The 20,027-nt window shown below is 52.0% G+C and overlaps 2 protein-coding genes across 11 annotated transcripts in view; both read right to left on the bottom strand.

The window, feature by feature from the left end:
• Nucleotides 1-4,175, bottom strand: part of MRPS15 (mitochondrial ribosomal protein S15) — a 6,126-nt gene extending 1,951 nt beyond the window's left edge. The window contains exons 1-6 of one of the 2 annotated variants that reach the window (XM_019658392.1): nucleotides 3,930-4,175; nucleotides 3,598-3,642; nucleotides 2,438-2,513; nucleotides 1,614-1,662; nucleotides 1,081-1,165; nucleotides 54-112 (exon numbers count right to left, since the gene is read on the bottom strand). In XM_019658392.1, the coding sequence (XP_019513937.1) occupies nucleotides 54-112; nucleotides 1,081-1,165; nucleotides 1,614-1,662; nucleotides 2,438-2,513; nucleotides 3,598-3,642; nucleotides 3,930-4,065 (450 nt within the window). In that variant the 5' untranslated portion in view covers nucleotides 4,066-4,175. Of the gene's footprint in view, nucleotides 1-53; nucleotides 113-1,080; nucleotides 1,166-1,613; nucleotides 1,663-2,437; nucleotides 2,514-3,597; nucleotides 3,643-3,814; nucleotides 3,898-3,929 lie in introns of those variants that run through there. The other variant, XM_019658402.1, reaches the window with a different exon arrangement.
• Nucleotides 4,176-5,718: 1,543 nt separating this feature from the next.
• On the bottom strand, nucleotides 5,719-19,505 carry CSF3R (colony stimulating factor 3 receptor). 9 transcript variants are annotated; one of them, XM_019657049.1, is made up of 19 exons: nucleotides 19,282-19,505; nucleotides 18,030-18,084; nucleotides 16,384-16,620; nucleotides 16,216-16,280; nucleotides 16,034-16,117; nucleotides 13,568-13,864; nucleotides 12,522-12,645; nucleotides 12,177-12,364; nucleotides 11,213-11,382; nucleotides 10,935-11,088; nucleotides 10,756-10,835; nucleotides 10,121-10,334; nucleotides 9,033-9,221; nucleotides 8,553-8,654; nucleotides 7,818-7,964; nucleotides 7,563-7,703; nucleotides 7,256-7,349; nucleotides 6,929-7,007; nucleotides 5,719-6,509 (listed from the first exon to the last, which is right to left on the bottom strand). In XM_019657049.1, exons 5-19 carry the CDS (start codon nucleotides 16,095-16,097, stop codon nucleotides 6,030-6,032), a joined length of 2,523 nt encoding a protein of 840 aa, XP_019512594.1. In that variant the 5' UTR covers nucleotides 16,098-16,117; nucleotides 16,216-16,280; nucleotides 16,384-16,620; nucleotides 18,030-18,084; nucleotides 19,282-19,505; the 3' UTR covers nucleotides 5,719-6,029. The 9 variants fall into 9 exon arrangements, with proteins under 9 accessions (XP_019512594.1, XP_019512529.1, XP_019512542.1 ...); XM_019656984.1 differs by having other exon boundaries at nucleotides 6,929-7,010; nucleotides 19,282-19,504; XM_019656997.1 differs by having other exon boundaries at nucleotides 6,929-7,010; nucleotides 16,384-16,617; nucleotides 19,282-19,504.
• Nucleotides 19,506-20,027: the final 522 nt, after the last annotated feature.

The raw sequence follows: 20,027 nt of genomic DNA, 5'->3' as shown, positions 1-20,027 counted from the left end.
ACTCCTCTGCCCTGGCTGCTGGTGTTTAGCTGTGAGCAATGCTCAAGGCTTACCTTTCGATGTTTCTGCATGTGTTCTTCATAATTGCGGATCTTGACAGTCAAGGCAACAACTGAAACCACAAACCACAGAGGATGAGAGCCAGGCACAGAGGAAGGAAGGGCCCGGGCCTGGGTTATGTATTAAGACCTCAAGGAATAACAATCACCAAGGCTCTTGTACCGCTCTCTGTAACTCCCGAAGCACTCTACATTTCAAGATCTGAAAAGGCTTTGCATTATCTTTCCTTTAGAAAGCAAAGCCTAAGGAAGGGGAAGCTCCTTAATCTTATACAGATATTATCCCCAAACCATAGCAAACAGCGTCCTGAATCGTAAAACTTTAGAGCATTGCTGTGAAATTCAGGAATTAGTCTAAGATGCCTGCCACTATGGTTAAGGTCCTAGCCAATAGACGGTCCACTGGCCTGGAGGTCCTAGCCAATGTAATAAGATTCCCCAATTGTCAAGGGCCTGCTCCTTGCCTCTCCCTTTCCAGCTGCCACTCTCATTAGTTTTCACTAATGAGTTTTCAGAATTCTCAACTCCCACTCATCTCCTAAAGCTCCAGAATAGCGTTCCTTCAGGTATCCTCTTGTTTGATTCCTGCCTATATTGCAAAGATGGGGGCAAAGGCAAAAGCAGAAGGTGGCCCCAAGGAGAGGCTGTAACTATGGCAGGCCCTTCCCTTACACACATTGGGTTCTGGGAGCACTGCAGACAGTGCAGTGGGATCTCTGGCTCTGACCACATGGTCCCTTCACAACACCTTAACTGCAGAGTGGAGAGAGACATAGAGCTTTGGTTCCAGAGGAACCTTGCCTGAGCTCACAGAGATATGAGGCAGGACCTAGGCACCGACTCCAGCATCACACAGCTCAGGATACAAAGGCCAGCAGCTTTCATTGCCCTTGGTCTTTCCTGTTCCTCCCTTTAACAAGTCACATGTAATCCCTAGTGTACTTGCAGATGAGGGCCCTGGATCAAGTACCAGCTAGCAGACTTCCCTGCACTCCCACTCCCCGAGGGCCCCCTGACTAACTTCGAGCCTCCAGGGAGCTGGTGTCCTCAGGGTTTGCCACGACCTTCTTCATCAACTGCTCTTGCTTGACTTTTAGCTTCTCCTTCTGTTGAAGATAGAGAGAGAATCTGTGAAGTCTGCCACCCCTTAAGAACTAGCCCTCATACCTCCAAGGCCATCGCTGCAGTCATAGGCCATAAGGCTCAGGGCCTGACTTCACTCTGCTACCAGGACATGGCCTCTGGCCAATCACATGGCTATTCACATCTAGGTGAGCCGAAGGCCAATGCTACTGGCTTGTTGGATGAATGTCCCCAAAACTTGCTCATTCATTTAGGCATCAGATCCTTATTCATCAGGTGCTAGTGGTACAATGGGGAAACAAGACTGTTCCTGCCCTTGAGATGTTCAGTCTGGGGGTACTGTCAAGTGGACACAGAATGACATTGGTATAAGTGCTGTGACACAGCATGGGATGGGAGCTGTTACCAGGGTAGGAGGGAGTCCCAGAGGAGAGGCCTGAGGGAGGCCAAGGTTTGGCACAGGCCACTCACCCGGTTGGCCATTTCCAAAGACAAGAGCTTTTTCACAACATCGTCAACCCTGTAGAAAAACCATAGCAATGAGAGACAGATGTGGGGATAGAAGGGGAAAGGGAAGCAATGCTGCTTTCATTTTAGCTTGAAAAGCAAGGATGATTAAAAATTTCTTTAACAGCAAATGAGTCTCTCTGGAGGTTGGGAGCCATTTCCCAGGAAAGAAAAGTCAGCATGGATCTGATCTGCTGGGCTGAGAACATGGAATGACATGATAACTAAAGAAAACTGAAGCTGTCAGCTTGAGTGTTCCAGGCTTGTCACAGGGGAGCAAAGGGAGGATTTCCATTTTAGTTAGAATACGGTTCAATCAGTCTTAATACACTTACTTCAATTCTATAATCGTTGTTTCTTTCTTAACTCACACTGTGGGAGTAACTAGAGGGACTGTCCAGCAACCATGATGTAAGACGGGCTGAGCAAAAGGGTCCTGGTTTTGGTGTCCTTTTACCTGGAATTCAAATCCTAGCTCTGCCTCTTAGGATGACATTGGGCAGTTTGATAATATATAAAATGGGGACACTATTGAAGCATGTTGCCTTGGTATCTAATGGTATAGGGTCCTTACCAGGACACCAAAAAGCATGCAATTGAACCCCATAAGCTCTATCTGTCCCTGCTGCCCACTCACCCTCACCATACCTGGGATTCTAGTTCTTTACCCCATTCTATATTCAAGCTTCAGATATAGCAGGCCAGGCCTCGAAGCCACTGTCTTCCCCCTCTCCTCGCCAATCCTCCCGGGGTCCTCTGCCTCACCAAAGAGATTTCTTCCTGCTTACTTCTCAATTCCAGGGATGTTCTGATAATCTTTGAGCAGCATGGAAGGGGGCGGGTCATCTTCTTGGCTGGGCCGAACTGTCAAGTGGAGGAATAGAAAACACCCAGAGTCAACGCTCGCCGCCCATCCTCCCAGACTTAGCTCTTCTCACCAACTCGGTCAGAGACATCCAGGGTCTCAAGCAAGGCACTGGATTATCCCTGGGCTCAGTCTCTCCCTGCAAACCCTTTGGGCACCTGCCTTGATATTCCATGCTGGGAGCAGATGGCCTGTCCCAAGACCCTGTACTGTACCTTTACCTCTCACGCACCTGTCTGGCTCTACAGTTATCACATCCCCAATAAAAGGGGCCTTCTGTGGATGGACTGAATTGGACTCCCCAATCTCCCACAGCGTGGTCCATAGCCCAGCATAGAACAGGCAATCAATAAACACTTGCCGGCTAACTGCATGAATGAAATAAGGGGGTTGAGGAGGAACCCCTAGCTTTAGGACAATTGAAATGTAAGACCCAAATACAGACCCCAGGAAACCCGCAGCCTTGGTATGTGTATCTCTGTCTTCCCTGGGAGGTGAGGGAGAGGTATGAGGGGAGATTAATTTGTCCTCTCCAGTCAGACCGTACTCTTCTTCTGTGCAAGTAATATTAATAGCAATAAATACTAACGTATACTACAGTTTATTGCACACAGTGCTAAGGATGCTTTTCATGTGTTATCACTGAACCCTAACAACAATCCTCTCGAATAGATATTTTTACACTCATTTTAGAATGAGACTAGAGAGGATGTAACTTGCCCAATATCATTTACCTAGTAAGAGAGATCTTTACCACGACATACACTGCCTTGGAAGGAAAAACCGCACCCTCCATCTCATAAAGGCAGACACAAAGTGCTGTCTACTAGGTGGGCCTGGGTAGGCACTCTCCGGCTAGCTCATTTTCATTCCTACCCAGTCCAAAGGTTCTCTCCCGCTCCCCCACTCCACCCCTCCTCGCCCCGCTGCAGCTCTGTGACAAGGTGGACGAGACGGTCTTCTGTTCAGGACCTTTGGTTCACCTCACCTAGCAGCTCTAACTAGCCGCCTCTGTGCCCTTGGCCACCCCAAGCCTTCCAGGTGGTCTCTCTTCCGCCCCAAGTCCCACCCAAGAGCTCCTACCTGGTTTCTGGATGGCATATCCGCGGGCGGCCCGGAGAATGAGACCTACGCAGAAGAGAGAGGGGTGAGGACATCTCCTTAACTAGTCCAGTCTCGATTCCTTTCTATGGTTCTTCCTCCACGGTCCTTGCACCTCTGTGCCTAACCGCCGCCCCGTTTCTAACGCACCCCGCTGCCCCATATCTGTCCCCCCTGGTCTCACTTCTTCCTCACCCACCACACATTCTCCCTTATCCTGCCGCAGCACTACTCCCCTATCCTCGTCCTCCTGTATCCTCCATCTCCGCCGAACCCTTTCCCTACTCCTGCTGTCCCGTTTCTCAGCTCCTCACCGCGAGACGGTGAGAGAAGGCCCCAGTGGTCGGAGGGTAGCCGGGCGCAGCCTCCACCTGGCAGCCCAAGGACTGGGGCCTGGGTCACCGCCTGGGTCCGAATGGAATTCAGCGCTCTCCATGCAGCCCTCAGCATGGTGACTTCTGACCCCCGCGGGCGGCGCCGCCGTCGCCTTCGCGGTAGGACTGAGTTACATGGGCGCCGCCATGATGGCTCAGGCTCGACCAATCGAGCGCAACTGCGAGACCTGAGCCGAGGAGGACCGAGAGGGTCGAAAGGCAGGCCTCGATGATCAAGTGGAGTCTTGTGAACAGTTGGGCGACATGTGGACTTGGTGGTTGCTTGGCCGCGTTATTGGTGCGCGGTGCTGTTTACATTCTAAGATGCCACTTTTTCTCGGGCATGCATCCTGCCCTTAATCCCACTCTACGTTCCTGACTCTGACCCCGGTTATTTTGGGGGGCTTCCCTGGGGCCTGTCGTAACCTCCCCTGAACCTAGTATTTCCACACTGTAAGAACTTCTGGGTTTCAGCTTACTCCCTGACAGATTTGTATCCTGGTGGTTAAGGTCGCCAAACTTTTGGAATCAGACAGCTTTGGACTGGAATCCTAGCTCAGCCATTTACTTACTGTGATTCTGTGGGCAAGTCATTCAGTCTTTCTGGGAGACTGTACTCATCCATCAAATGAGAATGGTTATAACAGTATCTACCTTTTGGGCTGTTAGCAGATTAACTGAAGAAGTTGTGTGCGAAGCACCTGGTATGTAGTGAGCATTCAATAAAGTTGCTGTGATAATATTTGTGAATGAGGAGTGTAAGGACAAATACAAATTAAAAGCAGGAAAAACAAATTTTAATTCTCCCTGGTGCAAAAAAGGGAAAAGAGTATAGTTGTAATTGTGAATTCTTTTTGCCCTTTTGAATTGTATGTAAGTGTTTTTAAAAGCTAAGTAAGCCTCTTGCCTCTTTTACAACCCAGGAATGTCTTTCTCAAAGACCTGGGAACCATCTCTTTGAAATGCAAGTCATTAAGGAGGATAGTGTCCCTATCTCTCAGTTTCTGCGGAAGATAGGAGTTTAACTTCAGCTGGGCCTAACCCCAAGTTGCAAACCTAACTCTCAGAAAGATAGGAGAAATTTATTTTTCCTTTGGATAAATGCAATTAGTAAATACAGGTGACTACCCCATTTACCAGATGAATTTAGGATGACCCCGTGTGACAAATGGTGCTGTCAAGTCATCTCGCTTAAGAACTAGTTATTGTTTATCTTGAGGAAATGTATGCAATAGGTCGTATCCACTTGACTATATAAAAGGGTAAGATTTCTTTCTGTCTTTGCAAGCTCTTTAGCTGATTGCCTGTGATGCACATCACACTCTGGTTTGATGCTCATTCAATAATAAAACTGTTTTTCTTTCTCTTGTATCCTTGTAGAGAGGTTTTCTAGGTTAGCAGGAGATTTTGTTTTTAATTATATTTCCCTAACAGAGATTACTCTTTTCTGAGGTCTAGTCCCTAGGTCCCACAGTACTCAGTGACTCCCTCCAGGTCACTCCTGGCCACTGTGTCCTAGTGGTCAGTTTTCAAGTCTCCACCCCTAGAATGGGAGCTCTTTGAGGATGGACTGAGCCAAGTCATTGTTGAGTCCCTGTTGCCAGCATAGGGCCTAGATGCTAGGTGAGGGCTGGTTGAATGAATGAATGAAGGAAAAATAAACAAATGTACAATTCAGAGAGGTTCCCCCACCCCCGGGCCCTGAAAAGAAAAAGAACTGAGACTCAGGCACATTCAAGGGTTTCTTAATATAAAACCAAATCAAACCATAAACCAGTTTAAAGAGACTGAAATTGGAGGAAATAAGCACAAAAGGCCAGTGGGCAGGGCTAAAGGAAGCACTCTGTGACCTTGAAAGTGGGAGGGCCAGCCCATGGGGATTGGAGGGATGGGGGAGGGCTGCTAGGGGGAGCCTGGGGGCCTTCTGCCTTTCCTGGGGCAGAGTGGGTTTTTAGTGATGGGCATACTGACCCTCTCCTCTTCTCTAGATGGCACCGGACTTTCAAGAGGCAGGGCCCAGATGGGGCGTCCCAGGAAGCCCTAGAAGCTCCCCAGCCCTTCCATCCCATGGACCTGGAGCCCCTGCAGGAGGGGGAAGTCAAGCAGTGGCCCAAAGACACAGTCATCCTCCTGGTTTGGGACTAGAGGCTCTGGGGTCTTCACTGCGCTGGTTTGGAACCAGAGGTTCTCATAAGACTTGGGGCTGGGGGTGAGGCCCCCCAAGAGGGGCTGAGTGGAGTCACAGCGGATGTAGTGCCCTGGCCCTGGGTGGGTGGGGCTGCCCATCACCCTCCCGTAAAGTACTTGGTCGCTGGTGCCAGACTGGAACTGGGGCTGGATAGAAGGTGCTCTTGGGTCCCCTTGGAGCACATAGGCCTGGACCAGGGTGGGCAGGCCACAGGTCCCTGAGCTGTCATTGGGCTCCCAGGGCCCTGGTTTCTTCTCTTCCTCCTCCAGCACTGTGATCTTGGTAATGGGTGGCATGCTGGGGTCCCAAAGGCTGGGCAGCTGGAAGACCTCCTGGACACAAGGACATGGGGTGAGGGCATGATTCATTTCAGATGTCTGCCCCAGCCACTGTCCCTTCCTGAGTTGCGACAGTATGGGGTCGTTTCTGCTGCTTTCTGCTGGAACTCAAAGGGTTACATCTGCAAAGCATCTCATATGTTCATGATTTGTGTTATTGCTGTTCAGACTTTGCTCAGTGAATCTCCCCAACAATTCTGTGTGGGCTTAGCCCCATTTCACAGTGGGATGACTGAAGCTTTGAAATGGGCGGAGCTGGGATTAAAACTCAGGTCTGCTTTACTCCAAAGGGAAGGGATCTTACTAGGAAATGATGAGAAGGCCTGAGTACTCATCCTCAGAGGGGCACTCCTTCACTTCGAGCCTGGGCCGACACCCCCAGCCCTGTTTCCCTCTCCCTCCAGTGTTCTCACCTCCGCCATGATGGTAGGCACCCAGGAGCTTAGGCTGCTGTGGGCTGGGTCTGGGACACTTGGCCAGAGAGGATTCTTCCTGCTGGAGAAGAGGACAGGTGAAGGTGGGTCAGGCATGCCTTCCCATCTTTCCATCCTTTTCCCCACCCATTCCTAATAGATGAAGGGGTGGTCCCTTCGTGCAGAGAGGAGAAGGTGGGACGCCTGACTCCCAGACATGGGCCCTGAGGCTTGGGAAGGCTGGGAGGGACTTAGAGTGACCCATTTGGGCCTGCAGTTCCCTGTGGGCAGGGGTAGCTGGGTGTCAGTTCTCTCAAAAGGACTCACCTGGGTCTGCAGCAGAACCGGGCAACCCCACAGAGGCAGGTGAACAAGAGCAGGAGGCCGAACAGGCCCAGGATGATTTGCAGCTCAGACATATCTGGGGTGAGGAGAAAGCCAGAAGAGGTTAGAGTGCATGTGAGTAAGGCTGGGCCTCTTCCTTAAGACTAGGATCCAAGGGCAAGGCTGGGTCTCCTCCCTCAGACTGGGCTCCAGGAGATCCAGGCAAGGCCTGTCCACTCTAAAAATGGAGATCCTTTGGCTGAGGCAGCCTCTCAACAGCCTTGTCTGGCCATCCCCTTTCTCCCCTTACCTAGGGCCAAGGTCACCAGGGTGAGGCTTGTACTGTTGGTGGTCCCTGCCTGGTTGGCAGCCATGAGGTGGACATGGTACAAGTTGGCAGGCTCCAGACCATGGAGGACAAAGCCATGGGAGGAAGCATTCAGGATGGTGGCTGGGAGTAGAGGAGAATGGTCAGCCTGGGCCTGGATGCTGAGGCTCCCTCCAAGGCTGCTGAGCAGCCCCTCCCGGACCTTCTGGGGCTGTGGGGTGCTGAGGATAGACTCACAGGAGGACTGGCCTTGAGCGTTGGTCCAGAAGATGGTGTAGTGGGTTAGGGGGCTCTTCCCCAGCTCAGGGGCCTGGGGCACCCACTCCAGCTGGGCCCAGGTCTTGCCAATGTGCTTTAGATGCAGCTCTGGGGCGTGGGAAGGGGCTGCGGGAAGAGAGAATTACAAGGCTGACAGGGGGCATGGTGGAGAGCCCAGTGGAACTCCTTGTGGCTCCCCAGACCCAAGAACTGGGTGATATAAGAGAGCCCAAGCCTCATTTTCTCAGGAACATTGAATCCCATCTACTTCTAATAAGTGGCCGAGCCAGGATTTGAACCTGGTCTCTGACGCCAAAGCCTTGCTACCTGACCTAATTTCTACCAGGCCTGATGTTGTCTGACTCACTATTTGATTTCTGCTCCTCACTGTCTGAATTTATGCCAGGCCCTCTCTCTACTTTCTATTATACATGACACCTGATTTCTGTCAGAACAATTGATTGATTTTTGCCAGACTTGCTCCCTGAATTCTGCCAAACTCACTGCCTAATTTCTATCACCCCAACACCTGACTTCTTTCCAGCTGCAGCGGTCTAGTGTAAGCCAAGGGTAATCTTAGGGTTGCGAGGGACCCTTTTTGGGCCAGAGGTAGGGGAAGAAGGAAATGTTCTCTTATAGTCCTGATTGTGGGGTCCTAGGCAGGCCTTGACATAGAGAAGGGGATTCTGAGAAGGGGCGTGGTGGCTGACGAACCCATCTCTTGAGAGTAGGCATAGATGTGCTCGGAGGGCCCCATGGTGTCCTGGTACAAGGGGGTCACAATGATCTCGTAGAGCTGAAAGGGTCTGATGTTCTCTGTAGAGAGAAAATGGGGTAGGCTCTCTGGTTAGGGGCTAACCTCAGACCTCTAGTCAGGGATAACCTGGGCCTCACACTGCAGGGCTAGCCTCTGCAATCTCTTTTTTGGAGCATTTGGTGGGGATAAGGGGAAAAAAGTGGAACAGAGCTAGAAATGTGACAGGGTCAGGGCTGTAGCAAGAGAGGATCCAGTTAGACTATAGGAAGGACTTCCTGAATATCTTAGGTGAGAACAGTGAAGGATCAAGAAAGACTTGGGTATCTGCTTGTCTAGGGTGGTTCAGGTTGCCCCTGGCCCACTGTCAGACAAGCACTCCTTTCCCCTCTCCTGGCCCTGCGCAACCCCCTCCCCCCTCATTCCCCAGGCTGCCTCACCCTGCAGCAGGGTCCCTGCAATGCTTCCATTATGCTCCATCTTCCAGGTCTTATGGCTGCCGCTGGGGCTGGTGGTACCCGGGCTCCACTCAATCACATAGCCCCGAGGCTGAGGTCTGGGAGGCTCCCAGCCCACCCACAGGCTGTGAGGGTCTAGGGCCATGGTATGGAGTCTGCCCAGGGGTGGGCCTGGAGACAGAGTAAGACAGGATGGAATGAAGGGGAAAAGAACGCAGGCCCTGGAGCCAGAAGCCTGGGTTCAAATCCTGGCTTTGCTACTTACACTCTAGGTGACCCTGGGCAAGTCAACATCTGAGTCTCAGTTTCCTCATCTGTGAAGTGGAAATGATAACACTTCCTATCTCATAGGGCCTTGGTACAGATTAAATGAAGTGATGCATGGAATAAGCCTAACGTAGTGCCTAGTTGTAGAGTAGTGCTTGACAACGACAAAAGCTAACACTTGGTATGTGCCAGGTAGAGTCCTTGGTGTATATTAATTCACTGAGGCTGCCAACAGTCCCATGACGGGAGCACTATTACTGTCCCCATTTTATCAATGAAAAAACACAGACACAGAGAGGTTAAGTAACTTGTCTCAGGTCACACAGCTAGTCAGTGGGAATATTAGCTCTTGTTACTGTTAGTCTCACCCTGTTGAGGACCCCTGTTCAGGGCAACCTGCGGGTGATAGTGGCTGATTCCCTGAGAATGAGCAATTAACTCAGACACCGTGTTCCAGCTGGAAAAATGTAGGGCTTTCTCTCCCATCTTTTTTGGCAGAATGGAGTGTGTGTGTGTGTGTGAACCTGGTTCTGGCTCATGATATGAATAATAGCTAACACATATTGAGCCATTATCTTATGCCAGGCACATGTCTTAACTCATGTAGTTGTCACAACAACCCTTTGAGGTAGGTACTGCATCATCCCCATTTGCTAGATGAGTAAGCAGAGGCCAGGAAGGTTAAGGAACTTACCCAGGTCATGCTGTTAGCAAGTGTCAGGACTAGATTTGAACCCAGGCAGTCCAGCATTCACATGCACATGCTTAACCACCATGTTCTATTCACTGCCAGCCCCCTTTACCTCTGCACTCCAGGAAGACCACTGGGGTGGGATGAGAAGTCCCAGCTGTGTTATAGGCCACGAGGACCACTTCCCAGGCTTCTGAAGGCAAGTGGAAGGTGCAGGTTAGCTCTGTGGTGTTGCACAGGGGCAGGACTGGCCCAGCCTGGCCTGAGGGTCTCCAGGAGACCAGGTACCCCTGGATCTGCTCCCTGTTTTCCTCCAGGGGCATTGGCTGTGGTGGGCATAGGAGAAAAAAGATAAAGGTGGTGCACGGCTCATCTTGAGTCAGGGAGAGCTTCTAGGTGAGGTGGATGGGTCATAGGAACTGAGCCCCCCGGCTGTGAGCCAGGCTTCCTGTCGCCCTCTTCTCTCTGTTCCCTGTGCCAGGTCCTAGGAGGGCAGGAAGGAAGAAGCAAGTTGGTGTGTGCAGCAGGCACTTAACTATTCACTGAGCCGACCCTTTGAGTCCTGCATTGTAGTCTGTCCAGAAGGGCACTACCCAGCTTCCTAGGCACAATGCCAAGTACGTGCAATCACATACAGATGCACCCAAGCCTGCCAGACCTGGTGGAGTCCTGAGCCCCAGCTCTTGGGGGTCTGTGTGGGTCGGAGGAGGTCTCAGGGGTAGCGGGATGGCCTTCAGAGGGGGTCACCTTCCAGAACAGCTGTATGTCCACTGTCCTGGGGTCCAGCTGCCTCTGCCGCCACCACGTGTCCAGTTTGACGATGGGGGCTGTGGATGGAGTGAGAGGAGAGGGTGCCGGTCAGGGGAGGGCCCTGGAGGTGGGACTGGGTCCTGATGGCTGCTCCCAGCTCTTCACCACCCACTTACCCTGTTGTGGGGTAGTCAGCTCCAGGCTGGGGCTCCAGTCGCTCCAGTGGCCAGGCAGGGGCCAGCGGATGCAGCGCATCTGCAGGGCGTAGGCTGTGGCTGGCAGGAGCCCACAGAGCTCATACTGGAGGGTCCTGGAGGGCAGGGGTCCCACCTGGTGGTGGGGTGGTGGTGTGTGTGGCTCTGAGCCTGGATTCCTATGCCCTTCAGGGCCAGCTCAACTTATCCTCCCCTCAGCCATCCCCACCCCAGGCTCTCGAGGTTGCCTTCCACCTCACCAGGGCCCAGCTGTCTTCTCCAAGCTGTGGCTGGTGGCGCAGCTCACACTTCTGTTCTATGTATGCGCTTGGCTTCCATGACTCCCAGCACAAGAGTAGGCAACCTTGTTGGGGTGGGGCTATCTCAGGGCTGGGGTCCAGGGCCCACAGTGTGGGGGGCTCCAGTTTCACTGAAAGGATAGGTGTTGTCAGATCCTTTCTCTACCCGATCCTAGTGGGCCCTGCCTTAGCTCTCTCTTGTCTCCCTGTCTGTGGTTCCGTTTTTCTCCCTGAGTCTCCATCCATGGGGTGTCTCTCTCTTCATCTCTATGTCATCCTGTTTCTGCCGGTCTGTCTCTGTATATATATCTGTTTCTCTCTAGGTCTGTTTCATATTCTTGCCCCAGGGCCTTTGCACTGGTTGTTCCCTGGAACATGTTTTTCTCCACATATCTAAAGGTTTGCTCCCTCATTTCCTTCAAGGATATTCTCAAATGTCACCTTCTCAGTGAGGCCTTCCCTGACCCCCTTACTGAAATAGCCACTATCCCCTCACCCCCAGCTCGCCTCATCCCTCTCCTGATTTAATTTCCCCATCACACTTATCATCAGCTGACATTCTATTTTATTTATTTGGCCCACTAGAATGTAACATTCCAAGGGCAGGATTTTTGCTCTCTTGTTCACTGCTATATCCCTAGCACCTGGACCAGTGCCTAGCACATAGTAGGTACTTTAAAAAGTTTGCTGAAAGATGAATGAATGTGTTTCCTCGCCTCTGTGTTTCTTCCAAGTCTCTGTGTCTGTGTCTCCATAGTTCTGTCCCCAGCTGCATCCCACTCTGTCTGTCTCTCTTCTTTCCCTCTATTTCTAGGTCTTCCAGTGTCTTTTTGTTTGCTGCTAGGTGTGTGTTTCCCTCTCTGTGCCTCTCCAGGCCTGCCCATTGTGGGGGCCTCTTCCTTCCCCCATATCCAGCGATACCCACCAACGTCCATGGGATCAAGGCACAGCTGAGGGGACACACTGGTCCCCAGCGCGTTCTCTGCCTGTACCCAGATGCCCATAGTCTGGTACAGCTGCAGGTGTTTGCGTGGGATGGAGCAGTGGCTCTGCTTGTCGTTAGGTATGCAGTCAGGGATGGCTTCCTCTTGGGTCTGGCAGTTGCCTCGGCTCCTGCCAATAGGCCAGGCTTGGGTGTCAAGCAGAGGAAGAAAGCAAGGCTCCCTTCCCCCTCCCATCTTTGCCTCTGGCTCCTCCCTCCGCACAGTCCTACCTATGTACCCACCCCAGGACCCAATGGAACGGGGACGTGTGGGGACCCCTTACTCACCTGAAGCTCTTTAGGGTGAAGTTGGTGGACAGGTGAGTGTTGGGTCCTGGCTCCCACTGGCAGGTGAGGCTGTTGGTTGTGAGGTTCATGAGGCAGGACAGGTTGTGGGGTGCGGAGGGAGGGTCTGTGCATAGGGTGGGGAGAGTGAGGGCTTTGGGTACGATCACTCACAAAGCTCCCACTGGGACCAACTGCTTTTGTTTGTCTGCTCTGCGTCATTCCCTCTGGGGTCACTTTGTTTATTCTCCTGTCTCTATGCAGCCCTTGGGGAAACTGAGTTACAGGCATACAGGGACAAACATCACAGAGCTCCAGCCCCGTGAGCTCCGCTCCTTTTGACGGGGACAACGTAATGTCCGGGTTTTCATTGTGGTTCTGCCATTCACTAGCCAGGTGGTCTTGAAGTCACTTGATTGCTCTGGTTCCTCATCAGTAAAGTGGGGGTAATGGTAATATACCTACCCTCCAGCGTTATTGTGAGGGCTGAATGACTTACTATAAGCAAAGTGCCCAGAGCAGTGCCTGGCTCATAGTAAGTGCATGTACGTGTTAGCTCTATTAGTATTGATTCTTACCAAAGAACCTTGGTCTTTCTTTGTTTTTTTTCTTATGCATTGGCTTGGCACAAACTCCATCCTTAGCAGTTTGCGCAGAAGGCTGAGACTGGGGTGGGCGAGAAGCTTTGAGCAAGCCCAGCTGGTAGACAATGCCCTCCCTGGACACACATCCTGTGGCTGGGGAGTTGGGCTTACTCAGCAGCCACACAGAGTAACACTCACTGTACTGGATTTTGAGCCACACTGCCTGATATAAATCTTGGCTCCATCCTTATTAATTTGTGACTGTCAGTGCCTCACACCCCCTCCAAGCCTCAGTTTTCTCATCTGCAAAATGGGGCTAAATAGCACTACCCGCTGGTAAGGAAGATGACCTGATATCGTGCCCATGAAGTGCTTATTGTGCTGGAGCTCAAGGAAGAATAGCTCTTATTAGTATTGGCAGGTGGGCACTGGAGGCAGAGCGGATGGATGGCAGCAGGGACTTACAGCCTGCCTGCAGCTCGACCTGGTCCATGATCTGCAGGTTGTCACCCAAGAGCAGATAGCAGGAGAGATAGCTCGAAGTGCTGTTGATGTGGGGCAAGGTGATGGTGGATGTCAGGGTCCCATCCAGCAGGCGCTGCTGCTTCCCCCCGGGTTGAAGCTCCGCTTGCAATTTCCACAGAATCTGTGACTCTGGGCCCTGGTGACTGCAGTTCTTGTCGATGATGCAGGAGGCGGTGATGGCATCCCCCAGGCGGATGACGGAAGTTGAGCTGCTGATGTGCCCGCACCACTCCAGGCCTGAGATGGAAGAGAATGGGCCATGAGTGACTCCTCTGCCTGGCAGAGCTGGGTTATAAGCTAGGCCTTTGTACCCTTAGACTCAGGGCCCTTACCTTCTTGCTTTACCCCCTTACCCCCTGCCAAGACATGGGGGCCAGAATGGGGAGGTGTGTATGGGGACTGAGAGGTTCTTGAGGAGGAGATAGAGACAGTGATGTGTGGGTAAAAGTTTATCAACCGGCTTTACAGAAAAAAAAAAGATCCTGATTTGTACTATGGGCTGCTTTCCCTGGTGAAGTACTACCTCTACGGCTGGTTTCAATCTACCAGTGTGATTGTGAACTTGGGAAGAGATGTACACAGTCAGCTCTTGCAAGCCAACTTCAGCACACCACCAGAGAGGCTAGTCCCCTCCCACGGCCCTCCCCGAGGCTGGCGAAAGCAGCGATTAGAATGATAAGAACCCTGCAGCCACAGCAATCTTTTCAGAATTCAACGCTGATTGTGTTTCCCCATCTCAATCACAGCACTTCAATGGCATGTTATCATTCCGAAAGGCAGTGTGGTGTGATGGATAAGAGCATGGGCGTTGGAGCTAGACTGCCTAGGTTTAGAGCCTGGTCCTATGGCTTATTAATTATGTGACCCTGGCGTGTTACTGAGACTTTCTGTGCCTCAGATGTCTCATCTGTAAAGGGGGGATAATAACAGTCCCTACATTAGTGTTGCTGGAAGCATTAGATGTGATAACATGTGTATAGCACTTAGAACAGCGCCTGACAGGTGAGTATTTGCGCCTGACAGGTGAGTATTTGCGCCTGACAGGTGAGTATGATTAGGATAAAGACCTGGATCCTTCTCATAGCCCTTGTGGCCCACCCCCTTCCTAACCCTCCCCGTTCCAGCCCAGACCAGCCTCTCTCAGCCTCAGTCACTCTGGCTTCTTGTTATTCCTTGAAAATGCCATGCTGTCTCCAATCTCTGGATCTTTGTACCTGCTGTTGCTTTTTGAGGTGCTCTTTTCCTCGCTCCCACCCCTCTTTCACCTGGTTAACAGTGAGGCATCTTGTGGGAAACCAGACCAGACCCTGACCACCGAGACCAGGCCAAGCTCCCTGAACGTTCCCAATGCTCCTGTTATGATTCATACTTATGGAGTCATGTGGTTGTTTCCTTGTTTGACTCCCCGGCTAGACCACAGGTTCCATGAGGCCAGAGGCCTTGGTCGTTTTGCTCGCTACTGTGTTCCCAGTGTCTGGCACAGTGTAGCCCATGGTGAATATGCACTGAATAAAGGAGTAGGCACTGCACTTTGCCCACCAAGCCTTCTCTCCTCTCTCAGGTGTTCTTCAGCCCATTTTGCTGATGGGGATGCTGAGGCCCTAGGAAGGGGAGCAATTTGCCCAGGGTCACAGAGCAAGTTCATGGGGCTGCTACTACTTCACAGACTCAGAATTTCAGACTGGAAGGAAGCTTGCAAAACTGTTTACTTGAAAACTCCACCTGATGCTGTGTCCTCTACAGCAGGGCTAGGGTGGCCTGTTTTTGTATGGCCTGCCAGCTAAAAAGTTTTTTAAAAATATTTTTGAAGGGTTAAAAACAAACCAAACAAAAACCAAATAAGAACATGCAACAGAGACTATCTATAGCCTGCAAAGCCTGAATATTACTATCAAAGTTTGCCAACTCCTGCTGCGCAGAATTGGTATGACCCCTGCTGTCACTCCTGGCCTCAACTTGCATACCCCCAGAGATGGGAGGCTCTCCACCTCTCAAGACAGAGTTTCTGTAGTCAGAGAGCTCTGCCTGGGCTTCCTTATTTCAGGATGAAACCTGCCTCCTTGTGGCTTCCACCCTGATCCCTTTGCTGTCCATGAAAGTTGCACAGCACTCAGACGTTCCTTCTGATAGTCTGGCAGAGATTTGCAGGCAAGACCTGGGCCTGCCCGGCCTTTTCCAGGCTGACTAGCCCAGGTCCTCTCACCATCCTCATGGCTTGCCTGCAGAGGTCTGTGCGTGGGAGCCTGGCTACCCCACATCTGTGGCCTGGTCTTGATTCTCTTGGGATTCTTTAGGAACCGCAGGAGCAGTGTAGCAGTGTAGGGAGGTGATTCTCTCTCCCACCCCCAGTATCTCTCTCTATAACTCCCCTCTCCCCACATCGTCCCCACTCCTGGCCACACTCACTTCTGGGGAGTAGCAGGATGATCAGGGCAGCTCTGGTCAGGCTCCAGGTTCCTGGCCCGGCCATAGTGCCAACGTGATGTTCACCTGGAAGCAAAAGGGGATGGTTAAGGTCATGGGCTTTGGAGTCAGAGCTGAGCTTAATGCTTGCTCTGCTACAGTGTGGCGCTGGCCAGGTTACGTACTTGACCTCTGTGAGCCTCAGTTTCTTTGTTTGCGAAATGGAGATAACAGCCTATACTGCACAGGGCTTTGGGAAGAAGACACGAAATGATGCAAGTCAAGGGCTTTGCACAGTGCCTGGTACATAGGAAGTGACTATAATTGATAGCCACTGTTGTTATTATACTTACCTTCCAGGAGACAGCAGGAAAAGGAACAGCAAGGAATAGCATTCTCCCCGCTTCTTTCTGTCTTAGCCGGGTTCCTTCCACAAAGAGGAGCCTGAGATGAGGGCTTGTATGCAGCTAGTTTATTTCAGGAAGGTCCCAGGAACAGAGTGAGGGAGTAGGGAGAATGAAACAGGAAAACCAACACAAAGGCATGTCTTCGAGCTGGTCTCCTCTATGGACAACTGGGACTCAATCCTGCTGGAATATTTCAAGGAGCTGGGTAGGATATACCTCAGAACTGTCCACCCAAGAAACAATTCATCCCTTGAACAGGTGGGAGGGAGGATGAGAATATCTGGTCCCCATTGGTCAAGGGATGTTCCTTGGGGTATTAACCCCCTGGCACACTCAGGATGCACATGCATGAGTACAAGGCAGGCTCTCCTGGGTAAGCCACGCCAAAAGTGTCAGAGATGCTCCCTGGCAGAAAGGGACCACGGAGCAGCTGAGGCAAAGGGCTGTCAGCTTACACCTGTGGGAAGCTGGCTGCCATGGTGATGGCTGGAGGGAAAGGCGGGCTGAAAGGATATCAGGTGATCTACTCAAAGGGCCTTATACCCCCCCAATTCTGGGCACAGACCTCTGGAGGCCTTCTGGGGCCAGGCATCTTATAATCATGGTGACAGTGCCTGGATGAAGGGAGCATTAGTTCCAAGCTCAGGAGGTATGACAAGGTTTCTACTGCTGGGATAGGCTTCCCGCCTAACCCTCCACTCTGCTCATGTTGGGGTCTTGGGCCAGACACCAATCCTCCAGCACTAACTGACACTCTTGGTGGCAGGTCAGTGGGAATCACTGACCAGCCTGCATGTACATTCACGAACACATACAGGTAGATGGTATCCCAGCAGATGCCCTGTACTTCTCCCAGAGAGGTGTGAGTAAGAATTGCCCCGATATCCAAGGCTGTTCCCGCTTGCAAGAGCCTTACCCAAACCCCTGGTCTATCCACATACAGTATCAGGATACCAGGTGACTGCTGGCCTATAAGTCACTTTTTTGCAAATCAGAAGAAAACACCCCTTCCTCTGGACAGATGCAGCCCCACACTAGGACCTGACAACTGGAGAATAGGCTAGATTTTAGCCTTCAGTTGCCCCTCAGCCAGGTAACTTTGTGCAGTGAGAAACTTGCATAATTGTTCAGAGCACCCCAGTCTACCAATCAGTGGTTGGCAACCTTCGTACTGTAGCATACCAGTTTGATTATCCCCCCCTCCACAGACACACATTTGTTGGGGAAGATTTAGCCTCTTTGGCCCAGATTTTGGGATACTGGTTTCCATCTCTATATCTTTCAATCATTCCCAGGCCTGCTGCCCTAGCACGGGTCAGCTTCAGGCTCAGCCTATGTCCAGAGATGGACCGCTTCACCACTGACTCCTATCAAACGCCAAACCTCGAGAAGCCAGGCTGGGTATTGGGTGTTGGCATGTTTGGCATCAATACCTGGTCCCCCATGGCAGCCCTGGGTGCCCTCCAGCCCAGTTGAGTGGGATGTGGGGCCTGTTGGAACATGATGTCCTCTTGGGGGGCCAGTATGCAGAGAGGTTGGGAGCTCAGCTGTGAGTCAGACCACCTGATCTGAACCCCATCTCTGCCACTTACCAGCTTTGTGACCTTGGGCAAGTTACTTCGTCTTTCTGAGCTTTGGTGTCCCCATCTGTGAAAGAGAGATGACAACAGCACCCATTTCTCAGGATTGTGGTGAGGATGAAACGGGATGATCTGCGATAAAAGTGCTTTGCACGGAGCCCGCACGGAAGAAGCACTCAATAGCCATGTTATTTTCATGGGCCTTGAATCAGGACACCACCTCATGGAACCCAAGATGGCTTAGTGATCCCTCCTCCGCCTACAGGCTGTGTGGTCACAGTCTCCTCGGGCTGCCACCCGGCTTTTGTCTGTCATGCTGCACAGTCTCAAGGCCCCATTTCTGGGTCCCCTACTTCCAGCTCCTTGGCCCCTCAGTCTCCCCTTCTCTCCAGCCATCTCTGCTGGGCTCTCCTGACTCTTTCTGAGTCCCAGCACACCGCGCTGTCCCCTGGACTCACTGTGTCGCACCCCTCTTTTTGCTTCTTTCCCTCTCCTTTTCCTCCACTCAACCTTCTCCCTTCGCTCTCCCTTCTCCAGTTCACACCCTCTCTCTCCTCTTCTTTCTATTGTAAATTTTTTCCATGGGAGGAGGGAGCTGGACATGAATAGAGGGAGAGGACCTTCCAGAGAAAGAGAAAGAAGGCAGAAAGAGTAAGAAAGTGAAGTACACAAACTGACCGATATGATGGAGAGACACGGAGATAAAAATTGAAGTAGGGGAGATACTGACAGACAGACAGACGGGGAGAGAAAAGAGCCCAAGAGACAAGGGTGCTGACACAGAGACCAAGGCACCCGGAGGCTGAGAAGCAAGAGATACCCAAGAGGGTTTAAGATTCAAGAGACAGAGGGAAACGTGAGTCAGAGAGGCACAGAGCCCAGGCAAGCCAGAGAGGGCTGAGGGGGAAAGAGAAAGGGAGAGTAAAATAGACAGAGATGGACACAGACAGGCTCTGAGAGGCAGAGACAGCGAGAGGGATAACAATTATGCCCTTCCCTGGGTTTGGTGTTCCCAAAGAAATTTTCAGCTGTTTGTGACTTTCCTGATGCAACCCTTTCAAAAAAGTGGGGGCATCCCTGGGAAAGGAGACTCTGTCCAGGGCTCCTGGTTCCAAGGGACAAACCCTAAAGGCAGGAACCATGGTCCCAGGCCTAGGCCCCCTGAATACAGGCACTTGGCAGAGCTGGGGGTGGGGAGTGGCACTGGGACACCAGGACCCCATCAAGGCCAAGGCTCAGCTCTCCCTGGGGCTCCCCTACTCACGCTGGAGCCTGCAGGCCGGCCGCCGCCGCCTGGCCTTCGTGGTCTCTGCTCTCTTCTTCAGGCAAGTTCCTGAAAACAGCCTCCGCCGTCCCACTCTCTCCCCTGCCCTGTCGTTAATGGCCTGGCCTCTGACAGGCCCAGGGGCTGTGGATTGCAACACTTGCCCAGCCTCCTTCCCTCCCTGGCCCTGTCGCTGCGGCTCCGGCAGCCCCTTCCTCCCAGGAAGGAGCCTGGGAGGGAAGCTGGTGAGGCCAAGGCAGCCTTCCTGCCTTGGGGGGTCTTAAAGGGGCTGGGGGATGTGGCAACGATGTCCCCCTCCTCTGCCTCCGGATTTCCTGACCTCAAAGCTTTGAGGCCTGGTAGGGCCCAGGCTCCAACCCCTGGACGCCATTCCCATGCCCCTCACCCTGGGGGAGCATTGCTCAGAGACAGACCCTGGGTCGAAGGTTCACTCAGCTCTAAGCCTCTTTTCTGGGGCCCTGATCTTCACAATATTCAAGGGGGCAGCCTCCAGGTTACAGGGTATTTGGTAACACAGCACCTTCCTCACTGCCCCTGTCTTCACTCTGTATTCTCCACCATTGCCCGTAGGCCAGGCAGCTGGAGAAATGGGGACTCTGGGACCACAGGGGGATGACCTGTGAGGCTTAGGGTCTTCATATGCTACCTGGAAAATAGTAACATTCACTCACAAAGGCTCTGCTAAACTGAACATTTTTTTGATTGAGTGAAATAGACTACATTTT

Source organism: Hipposideros armiger, unplaced genomic scaffold (assembly GCF_001890085.2).
Source record: "Hipposideros armiger isolate ML-2016 unplaced genomic scaffold, ASM189008v1 scaffold_10, whole genome shotgun sequence".
Taxonomy (NCBI): Eukaryota; Metazoa; Chordata; class Mammalia; order Chiroptera; family Hipposideridae; genus Hipposideros; species Hipposideros armiger.
This window is presented reverse-complemented; position numbering and strand designations above follow the sequence as displayed.

What these genes read in the sequence shown, in the direction of transcription:
- CSF3R (XM_019656984.1), bottom strand. Translation starts at nt 16,097, where the DNA reads ATGGCCGGGCCAGGAACCTGGAGCCTGACCAGAGCTGCCCTGATCATC. An exon ending in GCTGACTACCCCACAACAGG is followed by an intron (nt 10,836 to 10,934) that starts GTAAGTGGGTGG and finishes CTCCATCCACAG; the next exon opens with CCCCCATCGTCAAACTGGAC. An exon ending in CGCTCAAGGCCAGTCCTCCT is followed by an intron (nt 7,704 to 7,817) that starts GTGAGTCTATCC and finishes CTCTACTCCCAG; the next exon opens with CCACCATCCTGAATGCTTCC.